Below are 14,726 nucleotides of genomic sequence, written 5' to 3'. Positions count from 1 at the left end.
GGGCAAGCATGCTTATGCAGTAAGCTCTTTTTATGTCTTAATTCACACAGGCAGAGCTAAAAGTCTGTGCGCTAGCCCATTTATTTTAATTCATCAGTTACCCAGTAGCTCTGAAATCCCAGTGTTGCATTTGCAGACAAATCCCCTGGCATTCAGGAATGTCCACATTCACTTTAGTGTTTTTAATTATGCCTATTCACTTAAACCCTAATGGCTTTAAAATAGAAAAGTGGGTAATTGCTACAGCCTAACCATAAAGGCTTTATGGAATTATAAAGACTTAATGAAATTGTTTAAAAATATAACTACCATTTATTGATCATACTTTATATATCAAACACTATGCTAATTATTTTATAGATAGTAGTTTTATTAAACCTTTTAACAAACCTTTGAGATGGAAATGGTTTTATTCTATGTATGTTGCAGATGAGGAAATGAACATTTAGATTAGGTAACTTAGTGAACATGACATACACTTAAGAATAAAGCCAGGCTGAAACCGGTTTGGCTCAGTGGATAGATCATCAGCCTGCGGACTGAAAGGTCCCGGGTTCCATTCTGGTCAAAGGCATGTATTATACCTTGGTTGCAGGCACATCTCCGGTTGGGGGTGTGCAAGATGCAGCTGATCGATGACTCTCTCTCGTCGATGTTTCTAATTCTCTAACCCTCTCCCTTCCTCTCTGTAAAAAATCAATAAAAATATATTTAAAAAAAAAAAAAGAATAAAGCCATAATATAAACCCAGTTCTAACAGCCAAGTCCAAATTCTGTAAAGCATAGTTTCCTGGTTTATTTGTTTTTCAAGAAGTCAGCAAACCTTTTCTTCTTATTTATTAACTAGAGGCCTGATGCATGAATTTTGTGCACTCAGGGAGAGGGATCCTCAGCACAGTCTGTGCCCTCTTGCAGTCCGGGAGCCAGCAGAGGATGTCTGACTGATGGCTTAGGCCCACTTCCTATGAAGCTTAGGGCTTTTGGCATGGAGTGCCTGCCCCTTGGTGGTCAGCGCACATCATAATGACTGGTCGTTCCACTGTTTGGTTAATTTGCATATTAGCCTTTTATTATATAGGATTTTAGAGAGAGAGAGAGAAAGGAAGAGGAGTAGAGAGAAACATTGAAGTGAAAAAGAAACATTGATAGAAACATCCATAGCAGGAACAGGCTGAAAAGCTGTACAAGAGACTGGCCTCCTACATGCACCTTGACTGGGGATTGAACCCGTAACCAGGGAATGTGCCCTCATCAGAAATTGAGCCAACAACCCTTTGGTGCATGAGATGATGCCCAACAACCTGAGCCACACCAGCCAGGGCCAGAGAACCCTTTCTTAACCCCAAAACAGAAATGCTCATGGAAGCCCAGTGTGTAAAACTAATAAGTTGCAACAAGAGAGTGTTGGGAGGCAGGTGGAGGGTGAAGGGAAGCTACCAGAAACACTGCACCCCTGCCATGGCCATATCTGTAAGGGACCATCGTCCCTTATAGCTCTACACAGCAGAGTTCAGAACCCCTGTACTGGCCACACTGTTTTCCCTCAGGCAAATCAAGACCTGGGACCTGCTATCATAGTAGAGACTCCAGTGGTCAGCACTGGAGAGGGCCAGGTTTTACAGACAGCGCTACAGGATTAATTATCAAGCAGCCTAGTGTAGTGGTTAGGAATCCAGGCTCTTATCAGATTGCTTAGGTTCTGTTTCTGGTTGTGTCCTTTAGTTCCCTCCCCTGTAGTGCAGAGTAGTACCAATGTCACGGGGCTGTGGAGAGCATTCAGTGAATCCACATCATCCAAGTGGTTAGGCAACAGAGTAAGTGCTCCAAAAACATCAACTGTATGTTATTCCCGGTCCTTCACCATCAGAGCAGCTGATACCCTCCTGTCAGCCACCAGCAGGAACAGACTGCAAAGCTTGTGCAAGAGACTGGCCCAGGGATTGTGTGTCAGCTCCCCTGTCTCACTCCAATAGGTCAACCCCATTCTGCCATAATAATTCTCTGGATTTGTTATGGATTAGGGGATCTAGTGTTACCATACTTTTTCATAAAACTGCATTTTATTCTAATATATTTATTCTCTATTGTCAAGTTTTTAAATATTATTTATTTGGAAATTGTGTAATATATTTTAGTAAATTTGACAACATAGATAGCGCTTTTATCATCTCAACTCCTCCAATGAACTAGAGCTGAAAATATTGGATACTATAGGCAAATAAAGTGGGGCAAAAGGGAAGAAGGATGAGTGGAAATGAGGGGTGAGGGTGGAAGGAAAAGAGAGACAGAGGGGAAGAAAGGAGAGAGAGAGAGAGAGAAAGAGCCAGAGAGAGGGAGGGACGAAGGGAAGAAGAATGTGGGAAAGCAAACAAGATAGAGAGAAGGAACCCAGTGCACTGACTCTATTCTTATTTGGATTATGGATACTCACTCTGGTCTGGAGGTAAAAATCACCATTCCCCTGACACTCCCCAGTGAGAAAGCATGGATACTTTGCTGACCAGTACCGTGTCCTCACCTTCCTTTAATGTGGGTCTCTGTGAGCATGTCTGTGGGTCTCTGTGAAAGTACCTTTCTTAAAGCTGGTGCCATCTTTTCCTAGATGACATGCAGCTGTTTGACTTAGTTTGGCTCATTTGGGTTTGAAACCATTTACTTGCTTGTTTAAACAGATGCGACTGCACCGCAGGCTACATCGGCGAGCATTGTGACGTGGATTTCGACGATTGCCAGGATCACAAGTGTAAAAACGGGGCCCACTGCATGGACGCAGTGAATGGCTACACATGCATCTGCCCCGACGGTTACAGGTGCAAAGAGAAGTACACTTCTGTGTGCAGTGTTGGGGCTCACGGGATTCCGCTCATGTTGGCCATTCGGTAACATCTAATGAGCATGTGTCTCTCTTTTTTTTCTCCAGTGGCTTGTTCTGTGAATTCTCTCCGCCCATGGTCCTCCCTCGAACCAGCCCCTGTGACAATTTCGAGTGTCAGAATGGAGCTCAGTGCATCATCAGGATAAATGAACCCATATGTCAGTGTCTGCCTGGCTACCAGGGGGAGAAGTGTGAGAAGCTGGTTAGTGTGAATTTCGTGAACAAGGAGTCCTATCTTCAAATCCCTTCCGCCAAGGTTCGGCCCCAAACGAACATCTCACTTCAGGTAAGGCATCCCCCACCAGCAAGAGCTGATCTCATCGGAAGCCAAGCCCAGCTCTGTGGTGGTTTGGGAGTGATGCTATTTGTCACATAGACAGTTACAGACCACAGAACACAATGACAAACAGCGCCCCTGTGGGGAAGCGTCAGTCTTCTCACCAACATGTGTGTTTTTCTAAGCTGAGTGGGAACCGGGTATTTTCATTCTTTACTTGTTTGAGAAAAACACACATATAGTAACAAAATATATACCTCTATATATCTCTATTTTGTGCTTGGGTGAAAGCTTTTTATTTATTTATCTTTACGACTGCACTCGGGGCTCTACACTCTGCAAAATACGCAAGGAGTGTCTTAGAACTTTTCAACTGGAAACCTTTGAGAATAGACATGAAATTAACTAATGGATTTATTGCTAACCTTTCCACCAAGTCACCATTACCTCCGAGTCAGTGATCCAGTGCCCTGTAGACAAGGTGAGCATAGATTAGAGGTAATACATGTAGGTGACAGGGGGCAGATTGGGGCTGCATGTTAGTTTTATGCAGTAAACAAAGTATTTTAATGTTTTGAGTTCAAATGGTTTTAGCCAGTTTTCTATAGGTCCCACTCTGCATTTGGTTTACCTTGCCACCCATGGAGGGGCGGGGCATTCTTTAGAGGTCATGGGGAATGGGACCCCAGAGGCAGCCAGGCCTTCTTTCTGAAAAAGCCTGGTGCCCTGGCTGCCAACATTCACCACATTGACTGTTATGAAAAGCGCCCAGTGGTGTTTGGGCTTAGGTCCTAACTTTAACAGAACTGCTTCTTTAAAAGCCAAAAAGTAGGATCAAAAGAGAGATTTCCCTCTTTTCATGCCGTCACTATAAAGAATTTGCTTCTTTACATGAAATATGAAAATTGGTCTTGCTCAGCGCAGTTGCATTTCACATATGCCATAAATACAGCCCATTACAGAAGCAAAGCAAGCAGGTGAGTAAAAAGCTGAAACTGGTTAGTCTCAGTGGGTAGAGCATTGGCCTGTGGACTGAAGGATCCAAGGTTTGATTCCCATCAAGGGCATGTTGCAGGCACATCCCCAGTGGGGGTTCTGCAGGAGACAGCTGATCAATGTTTCTAGCTCTCTATCCCTCTCCCTTCCGCTCTGTAAAAAATAAATAAATAAATAAATAAATAAATAAATAAATAAATAAAATATATTTTTTTAAAAGCAAGTGCAAGCACAGGCAGCTGTGTTTACTTAGGTGCGTGTTATTGTTCTTTTTCAATAGGACAGAAGCACCACCATTTTTAATCCTGATTAAATTTTATCATTCTCTGCTGAGAAAATATATTTGATAGCTAAGGAGGAAAGCTTGAGTTACTTTAGCTATTGCACAATCTAATGTGCGGAAAACATCTTTCAGCTTTAATTTCCCGAAGTGTAAATTATATATGTAAATTCCTTGTTTTTGCATATTTCATGGGACATGCATCTTTAAGCTTTGGCATTGCCCGTATGTACAGAAAGAGTAACAAGTTGTTTATGAATGTATTTTTAAAGTTCTTTAGGAATTTACTTGCAAGGAAGTAATTTAGACTAGGTCATCTTTCAAGCAATGATTTCAACGTACAGTATCGTATTTTCTCATAGCCATAAGGAAAACATAAGCCTTAGAAAAAACCCTTCTCTAAGCAGCCTTTTTTCTTTTTGATGAAGTGTGTTTGGGTGACGACCCATTCTACTAACTGAAGTGTCCTTCCCCCTAGATTGCTACCGATGAAGACAGTGGGATCCTCCTGTACAAGGGGGACAAGGATCACATCGCTGTAGAGCTCTACCGGGGACGTGTGCGCGCCAGCTATGACACCGGCTCTCACCCGGCCTCTGCCATTTACAGGTGAAGATCTCTGTTACTGGGAAAGGTGAAAACCATTGTTTCATGAAGCACTGCCTCTCTCTCATTTTATAATGCAGGGGGGAGGGATGAGTAAGCTCCAGCAGACTCTGTGATACCTGTGTTACCCATGGCATGAGTTGGACAGTTGCAGGAAAGACTTATTACAGGACTACAGGTCTCCCCCGCTACCTGAGAATAGGACCTTCCTACAAAACCTTTTGTAAACTGAAATGGAGTAAAGCAGAAAAGTCGTTACCTTAGAACTGTGGTCGGCAAACTGTGGCTCTCGAGCCACATGCGGCTCTTTGGCCCCATACCATGGCCTAGGCCAGTCTATTTTAAAGAAGTAGCATTAGAAGAAGTTTAAGTTTAAAAAATTTGGCTCTCAAAAGAAATGTCAATAGTTGCATTGTTGATATTTTGCTTTGTTGATTATTGAGTTTGCTAACCACTGTTTTAGAACATACCTGCTAAAGGACACACAAAATACAAAGCGATAGAGCAGAGATGTTCTCACAAGCAGTTCAAAGCTAGGGTGGCTGGATGCTGAGATTCTGGGAATGGGTCCACTACAGTTGCTGCTTGGAATGCCTCACTGCCTCAGCCTCTCCGGGCCTCTGGGCAGCCTGGGAATGCAGAAAAGCGGTTCAAGGCCAGAGCAAAGGCGGTGACGGCAGCCAGAGGAAGGAAAGCCCACTATTGCACAAATCTTCGTGCATCAGGCCTCTAGTATTAAAATATTTCTTCTAATTGATTCCCTTTTAATGTGCACAAATTTGGTGCACGAGGCCAGTAGACTATATCATAAAAGGCCTGTGGTCGTGATGCTGTAACAGCGGAACAACCAAACAACCGGCCACCAGGAGGTGTATAGTGCACCTCTCATGGGCTGGGACTTGTGGCTCACTTGACCAGGCAAGGCTCACTCAGGGCTGGCATGGCAGAGGCAGGCCCACAGCTTGTGCAGAGCAGGTCTGGGGTTCCATGGCTCATGCAGGACGGGTCTGGGGTCCCTCAGCTTGTGCAGGGTGGGTCTGGGGTATTGCCTGCGCAGTGGGTCTGGGTCTCATGCAATTTCACATGCTGGGCCTCTAGTTTCAAAATAATCTGAATCAATATTTAAAGGAGAGAAAACTTTATGGTTAAAAAAAAATTCATATTTCTGCCTTTAGCTGGAAGAGCTGGAGTTGTAGCACACGTAGCACATTCAGGGAGAACTGTTTGGACAAACAGTCCTTGCTTTTGGTTCACCCCAGACACAACCACTCCTATTATATGGCCAACATCAAGGCTGTTTGTACAAAGGTCTCTGAAATGTTAGACTCTTCAAGAGAAATAAAATAATGCCCAGAGGCATGGCTCGGTGATTAAGCATGGACCTATAAACCTGGTGGTCATGGTTCAATTCCTGGTCAGGGCATATGTTAGGTTGTGGGCTCAATCTCCAGTAGGGGGTGTGTAGAAAGCAAGTGATCAATGATTATCTCATCATTGATATTTCTATCTCAGCATGAGGTCCCCTGGCCCAGTGCTGGGGTGGGGGGCTCTGTCTGAGGTCTCTGGGCCTACAGCCAGGGCAGGGACATGGCCTGAGGTCCCCTGTCAAGCCCTGCTAGATGGGGTATTTAGCCTGAGCCCCCCATTTCCCACCTGGTACTTGGATGGGGGGAAGGTGGGGGGGACAGGTGTGTGGTCTGAGGTCTCCCGGCCTGGTGCCAGGGCAGGGGGCATGGCCTGAGTGCTACCAGCCTGGAGTTGGGAGTTGGGGCAGGGGGCACGGCTTGAGTTCCCCTGTCAAGCCCAGCCCCGCCCAGCAGCATCATGAATAGGAATGCACACAAGCAGTGTCACATCACTAGCCAGAGATGCAGGCAGGCAGCTTTACCTCAGCGCTGGACAGGAACGCACACAGGCAGCATAAAGTTAGTGCTGGGGGCAGAAGTCCCTGCCCCCGTCCCCACCCACAGACTGGTTGTGACTGGGACACAGTAACGGACAAATAAGCATATTACCTCTTTATATGTATAGATACCCTTTGTGGTGAGCACATTCCATCTATAGGCCAAACAAGCTTGACAACCAATCTGTGGGCATTGATTGGGACTAAGTAGAGATACTGACCTGTATGTTGTTTGTATTATTCAAAAGCCTTCGTATCTTATTTGATTCTCCATAACAGTTCCAGGAAAGTCAATGCCAATTGTAGCCTTGAATGGAATCCTTTTGGTGGTGAGCGAACCCATTTGGGAATATTTACATCATGGAAACAAACAAATAATTATTGGTTTCCAAGTGAAATGAGATTATTTCTTCATCTCCAAATGGTAATGAATTAGTGCCAACATTGAAGATATTGATAGGACTTAAATCATAAGGCCTCAATTTGATTCAGCCCATAAAAAGATTGCAGAATATTGATTTTGTGGTTCATTTTTAAACTTGATGTTTTTGTTTTATTCTATGCAGCAAAACAGTAGAATATTTTCAGAAACCATAATAAAGGCTCTTGAGATTAGCTTATTAAAGCTAGTTCTCACAAAAATACATATATTTAAAGTATTTCTAGATAAGTTGTAAAAACTAGGATAAGTTATATCTAAATGAGGAATTACTATAAAGAGCTTATTTTGAATTTATGTTCATTACCATTTTCAGCTAACAAGCAATAGAACCTACTTTTATTTATACTAGCATTTATCTAGCATTTATGAATACCATTAATACCATGTGACTCATTTTACAATATGAATCAGAAATTTTGGAAAGGCATTGTTTATAGCTAATACTTGTTCTTTAATTTATGGCACAACAATCAAAAAAAGTTGTTACATTTTTTAAGGAAAAGAAAAGAAGCAACAATTACCTTAAATTCAAAGAGAGAGATCATAGTCTGACTGATTAATTGATTAATATGTATTATATGTAAACCAGAGGCCCTGTACATGAAATTTATGCATGGGTAGGGTCCTTAGACCTGGCCAGCAATCAGGGCTGATCGGGGCTTTCTGGCTGTCAACAGGGGCCTCCCTTCTGGCTGCTGGCTAGGGCCTTCCTTCCTCAGCTGCTGGCTGCTGGCCAGGGTTCCTTCATTCTGCCCCACCCCCTGGTGGTCAGCACATGTCATAGCAAGCAATCGAACTCCCAAGAGGATACTTTGCATATTAGCCTTTTATATAGTGTATATAGATATTATATAATTTGCATATGTCAATTTTTCAATTTATTTTTGCATAATAGAGATCACAGGGAACAATTACATTATTTTAACACCCTAGTATTTGACAGGTAAAAATCATAGTATCTAAGATGTGTGTTCATATCTAGACTTGGCTAATTACTAAGATATAAACTCTGGCAAGGTACAATATTTTCTGTACCTCAGAATCCACTTTTGTAAATAATGTAACATCTTCCCTCTAAGGTTTTCTGAGTACTGAATTGTAAACTCAGCTCTGTCCTCCCTCTCCATTTTCATTGTCTTCATTCTCATCTACCTTGTAGCAATACAGAAAATTTTTTCTGGTAGTTCTTTCTGGGTTGTAGCATAGGAGTTGAAAGTGTACCCCTAATTCTTATACATTAACACTAGAAGTACAGCTTGTTTACAGTTTCTGTGGAGAGCATTTTGAGGGAAAATATCTATCAAAATTACAAGTACATTTACGCTCAGCCTATAAAATCCCACTTCTGGAAATTGTTCCTACAAATATAGCTGAAGACATAGAAATGACGTGTGTGCTGGGTAATTTGCTGTGGCATTGGCTCTAAAAGCAAAGGTTAGGAAGCAACCTAGTTTCTATCTAAGTAAACTATGTACAGCACATCCACATAATGGAATGCACTGTTAAAAAGAAAAGGAAGGAAGGGAGGGAAGGAATGAGGAGGTTCTCTACATATTACATTGGAAGGTTTCCAAGATATATTGCTCAGTTCAAAGGGGATAAAAAAATAAAATAAAATAAAAAGTCAGGCAGAAACAGTGTCAAACCTGGGTGAATGTTTGCATTTTTATTTCCGTGTATTTGCATAGACAAAGGAGGGAAGACAGGAAACAGTTGGGTGGAAGCAAGACTTGTATGTGAATACCATGGGATAGCATATGAGTTTTTGAACTATTTGACTGTCACTATTGCTCAAACTGAAAATTGAAGTAAACAAAAAGGGGCAGGTGCCCTAAAGACAGTGTGACTTAATTCCAGTCCCAGCTCTGTGTCTATTACCTGTGTATCTCGAGCATATGGCTTAAGCTCTCTGGGCCTCACCTGGTAAATGGTTATAACATATCGGAGTTCTGTTTTTGTGGGACTCTGGTAAGGATGTTAAGTTTTGCTACGTGTAAAATATTTAGAACAATGCATGCCAAATAGTAAAAATGATAGCTATTGGGTTTATCATTTCGGAGTATCCAAAACTAGGTTCATTTGCTTCACCCAAACCTGGGTCCCTGTCATGAGCAACTTCATTGAGAGGCAGCACAAATTTCTTGGACATATAGATATAATGGAGTTACTATTAATCTTTTTTTTTCTTTCTTTTACCTTCAACTTGAAATTGGTCTCAAGTCTTAATTTTATTCCTACTAATTTCTGGCATTTATGCAAATACTTCTGACCTTGCTCAGACAACTAGGATGTGAACTGTGATGAAAGGTATTCATTCCCCATCTTTATAGCAAAACCCAGCAACAACCCTGTTGCTTAATATTTATTTTGTTGAGTTAAATTAAATTTTCAAATTTGAATGTGTTTCCACATTAGCTAACTTTAGTAAAGTACATTACCCTGCTGTTTAATAAGAGGTATTTTTATGTATTCTTACCTTAGAGAATTTGTTCAGTTTAAGTTCAATTTAATTGTGTAATTTTATGTTGTAAAAATGACGATGGTAAACTTTTCTTTAAATTATGCATTATTTAATGTGCTCTTGGAACATCTCACAAAGGGATAATTTTGTACAACAGATGAATCTTTGCAGTTGTGTGGTTTCTTTTCAACATTGATGGAAATGGATTTTATTTTAGTAAAATGAAATCTGACAAAATTAGGGGAACATAATCACGTGTTAAGTTATTGTTTCTGTAGGGTAATTTTTGCTTTAAAACATTTCATTTTAAATCTCAGTTACTGTCTCAAATGGAACTGTATTAGACCCATTATCTCCCAGAGTCATGTCTAGAGGGAGTAGTTAACATTGCTTTAAGTATGATTCAGAAAACCCAAGATATAGTGATTATTTCTCTCCCAGAAGGACTAAAGTGGCATGCACGTTTCATCATTTTATGTCCTTTACTTTTTGTTGGTAATCCTCACTGGAGGACTTTTTTCCCATTGATTTTAGAGAGAGTAGAAGAGAGTGGGAGAGAAGAGAGTGAAATATCCATATGAGAGAGTCACATCAATTTGTTGCCTCCCACACACTTCCCAACCAGGCGGGGAACCTGCAACTCGGGTACATGTCCTTGACTTGAATCAAAGTCGAAATCCTTTGGTTCATGGGCTGACACTCTAACCACTGAGAAGCACCAACCATGGCTCATTTCATTTTTTACATCTGATTTCAAAAAGTCATGCCGGGACTGGTTTGGCTCAGTGGATAGAGCGTCAGCCTGCGGACTAAAAGATCCCAGGTTCGATTCCAGTCAAGGGCATGTACAGTGGTTGCGGGCACATCCCCAGTAGGGGGTGTGCAAGAGGCAGCTGATCGATGATTCTCTCTCATCGATGTTTCTAACTCTCTACCCCTCTCTCTTCCTCTCTGTGAAAAATCAATAAAAAATATATATAAAAAAAAATAATAAATAAAATATTAAAAAAAAAGTCATGGTTTCTTGTAGGCATGCTTACTGCTAAGGGGGCCAGACATGCAGGCAGTGGTGTAGAGCAATTGTTTTCAAACAGTGTGTATCAGAATCACCTGAAAGGTATGTTAAAATGCATATTCCTGGGCTTTGCCTCTAGTTCCTGATTCACATCTCAGGTATGCTGCCCCAATTTTTTTTTTCTGTAAGTTCCCAAGTGATGCTCTGGTCCAGGGACCATGATTTCAGAACCACTTTTATAAAAGCTCTGAATGTGCATCCCTTCTCATTTCCAAGTTCCATGACATCATGCTTGATGTTGGCCTTGAAATCAGCCATGTGGAGAGTATTTCCACCACAAAAATCCCTAAAAATCTAGGCTCTTTTTCTAATCATGGAACATTCACCAGCATTAGATCCCTACTGTCTAAGGGATCCAGTCAGCAGAGATGACATGAACTGCCTAATGAGTGAATGATTGTAGAATGTCAAACGTAGCCTAATTTTTAAACTGCTTAAAGAATAGCATCAAAAGGGACTTGGCAATAGTGCCATGAATGAATGACTGAATGAATGAATTAGTGAATGAATGAATGAATGAATGAATGGCAGCCTAAGCTTAAAACTACCATCAGCAGTAATCCCTTGGACAGAAATGGAGTAATTCATTTTTTTCTAAAGCAGGCCAATAAGTAATGGCCTTTCTCAGTAACTGTTGTCATGTAGATAGAAACTTGAAACATTTTAATAAAAATGGCATGCTTTGTTTTTTAGATTCAAATTAATGTCATTTTCCAAACCAGACAGCTTCTTTGGGAACATGGGCAACTATTTAAAAACTAGGAAATCAGCCAAAACCGGTTTGGCTCAGTGGATAGAGCATCAACCTGTGAACTGAAAGGTCCTGGGTTCAATTCCAATCAAGGGCATGTACCTTGGTTGTGGGCACATCCCCAGTAGGGGGTGTGCAAGAGGCAGCTGATTGATGATTCTCTCTCATCGATGTTTCTAACTCTCTATCCCTCTCTCTCCCTCTCTGTAAAAAAAAAAAAAAAATCAATAAAATATATTTTTTTAAAAACAAACTAGGAAATCAAATAAATATCTTACAAAAGCAAAGGATTGTTCCACACATTAATCAGCTTCAGTAGTTAAAGAATGCATACGCCTTTAGGGGAATTTTCCATCCAGTTCTTAGGCTTGGTTCAGTACACAGCCTCTGAGATAGGCAACTTTTAAGATTAGCTTAAATAATAATAATTATAATATAATAATAATTATTATAATAATATAATAATAATAATAATAAGAAGAAGAAGAAGAAGAAGAAGAAGAATAAATTTGTTCTCTTTGGAGAAACAGAATCTATATGGTTTTCTCATTTCCAAGATAAAACTTGGCCCTTCTTGATATAACACATGGGAAGACACCACTTTTTACCAACTTTATAACTTTGAGCAGGTTACTGCACCTCTGTGTGCTTACATTTTGTCATCTGAGTAATTGGAATTAGATTTAGAACTGTTTTTCATGTGTGAATGGGAGAATTGTAAGTAATGAGTACAAAGCTCCTAGTATGGTGCGAGGCACACAGTTGGTTCACAATGATTGGTAATGATTGTGGTTTACAGATGCTCTTCATGCTCAGGTATCCAGACGCTAAAGAAAAATACCCAAGTGCAAATGTTATTGTCTTAAGTGGGGCTCTGACTGAAAGCAGATTCACTTTTTATTTTAGTGCACATTTGGCTTCTGAAGTACTGGGTAAAATATAACTTCACTTGATAAATTCATTATTTTATAAAATATCCCTTTGAAAACTCTTATGCATAAATACCTTTGATCCTAGTTGGCCCCAAGATTCCTTTTGATTTAAAGAGATAGGCAGGGAAATTTTTATTACCCTCCCACCATAAGGTTGAAGTAACTTCAGCCAAGAGATATCAAAATGAGGTGACCAGTTGAGTTTGTCTATTTTTTTATTCCTATTTAATTGCACAGAACATGCCAACAGATACTTTACATTTTTAAGGCAAAAAGCTGGACCTGGCCTAAGCCAAATGAACTATTTATCTTTATTTAGTTACTGATATAACTCAAGATTTATAGAAATATGAAAGTCACTGTTAATGTGTCCTGCATAAATTAGGAAAATCTGAGACAAGTTGGAGCCTCTCTTTCCCTAAGCCCCAAGTTTTTAAACCCTTTTTCTGTAGCAGACCACAAGACACAGTTGAGTAACTGCTTTGTTTTCATACATCCATCTAGAAACTCAAAAATAAAAAATGTCAGGTAACAGATGAGTATAGCAAAACGGAATTACATAATAATGGTAATAAATGCAATTTATGTTCCCAGTGGAAAGACTCGATGTTAAGTGGTTCACTTGTGACTTCCGTGAGTCATCAGATATATAGTTCCCGAGGGGGGAGTGAGAGAGTTTATCAATACTTGTCAGAACACAGAGGGACCTGTGTATTGCGAGTGGGTAAGTAGGTGATGACTGTGATAGATGGTAAAGACGATGATGGCTGTTTTATTGTGTAAGGACTGCTGTGTCAGACATTGCTTTATTTTAAAAGGGCATTCCTGGTCCTTCCCCAGCTTATGGTATGCTTTACAGGACATCGTGAAACACCAGTTTAGAATACTCTTAGCTCTCACATATCCTCCCCAGGCCCCATCCCCACAATGCCACCTTAGAAAACAAAGAATCTAAAAATATTACAATATATTCCCAGAAGTAGGGTCACTGAACAAAATGAATTGACCAGCAAAATAAAACCCAAAGAATAGAGGCATAGAACAGACTTTCATACCTCAACGTGGGGTTGGGGTGGGGAGGGGAGCAAGAAGAGATAAACTGAAGAACTTATATACTAATAGGCATAGTCCATGGACACGGGCAAAAGGGTAGTGAAGACCTGGGGTGGTTAGGGGCTGGGAGAGGGGGAGGAAGGGAGGAATAAGGAGAGATATAATACTATCAACAATAAACATCTATTAAAATAAAAATATTAAATTCACAACACATATCTGTTAAAAGGCCAGAGTTTGGCCTTCATTCTAGGGGAAAAGAAATGGAATTCAGCTCAGTGATAACTCCTGCCAAGTTCTAGAATGATCAGCTTTGACACAAAGCATTCAGGTGGAGAGAAACATAGTCAGTCTGAATTTTATAATTGGGAAAGTTGAATCCAAATCTAGGTTTCATGTCTCTACACTTCAGATGCCTTCTCATAGCCTTCAGACTCTCATTATAAGATCATTGCATAATTTTTACAATTCTTGGTTTTTAGGAAATGTACAAGTGCAACCATCATAGGAGGTCGTTTTCCATAGAACTTTATTCTTGGGCTATTTGGGAGTGAAATCATCTATACATGTTGATTGTTTAGTACTAGGTACTCTTTAGGTGAGTTTTCTTTTCTTTGCATAAGTGATGTATAATAATTAGAAGTACACACTCTAGAACCAAGCTGTGCCATGCCAGCATGACCAAGAGTGAACCTGAGGGGGAATGGGGGGATGAAAAATTGAAGAAAAGACAGACAAGAGAATACAGCTGGGGGCTTGGTGGATCTCCTGTGCCTGGATGAGGACACAAAAGATCCAGCCTGCAAGCCAATGCTTTCTTTTATATTCTGATTAAAACAAGGATAGGTTAACATGTCTACAAATGTTCTTGTTTTGGCAACTCTTGCTGCACCTCCCACAGCCAGTAGGAAGGAATTAGGGAAGAAGGTCAGGCTTAATTATGCTAGGAGAGCTCTGCCCTCCAGGCTGGGACTTGCTTGTGGCCCTGCCCCAGGTCAGCCCGAGGCTTGACCCTAGAGCCACTCCCTATACCAACCAACCTGGCTTCAAATTCATTTGGCCATGGGCAGTGCCA

General features: G+C 40.8%; 1 protein-coding gene across 4 annotated transcripts in view; it reads left to right on the top strand.

The window, feature by feature from the left end:
* SLIT2 (slit guidance ligand 2) overlaps positions 1–14,726 on the top strand; it is a 328,161-nt gene that overhangs the window by 301,193 nt on the left and 12,242 nt on the right. For all 4 annotated transcript variants that reach the window (XM_045573714.1, XM_045573712.1, XM_036419682.2 and 1 more), the window contains 3 exons: positions 2,673–2,810; positions 2,921–3,161; positions 4,907–5,037. In XM_045573714.1, coding sequence (XP_045429670.1) covers positions 2,673–2,810; positions 2,921–3,161; positions 4,907–5,037 — 510 coding nt within the window. The remainder of the gene's footprint in view (positions 1–2,672; positions 2,811–2,920; positions 3,162–4,906; positions 5,038–14,726) is intronic.

This window comes from Pipistrellus kuhlii, unplaced genomic scaffold (assembly GCF_014108245.1).
Source record: "Pipistrellus kuhlii isolate mPipKuh1 unplaced genomic scaffold, mPipKuh1.p scaffold_m20_p_1, whole genome shotgun sequence".
Lineage (NCBI taxonomy): Eukaryota > Metazoa > Chordata > Mammalia > Chiroptera > Vespertilionidae > Pipistrellus > Pipistrellus kuhlii.
This window is presented reverse-complemented; position numbering and strand designations above follow the sequence as displayed.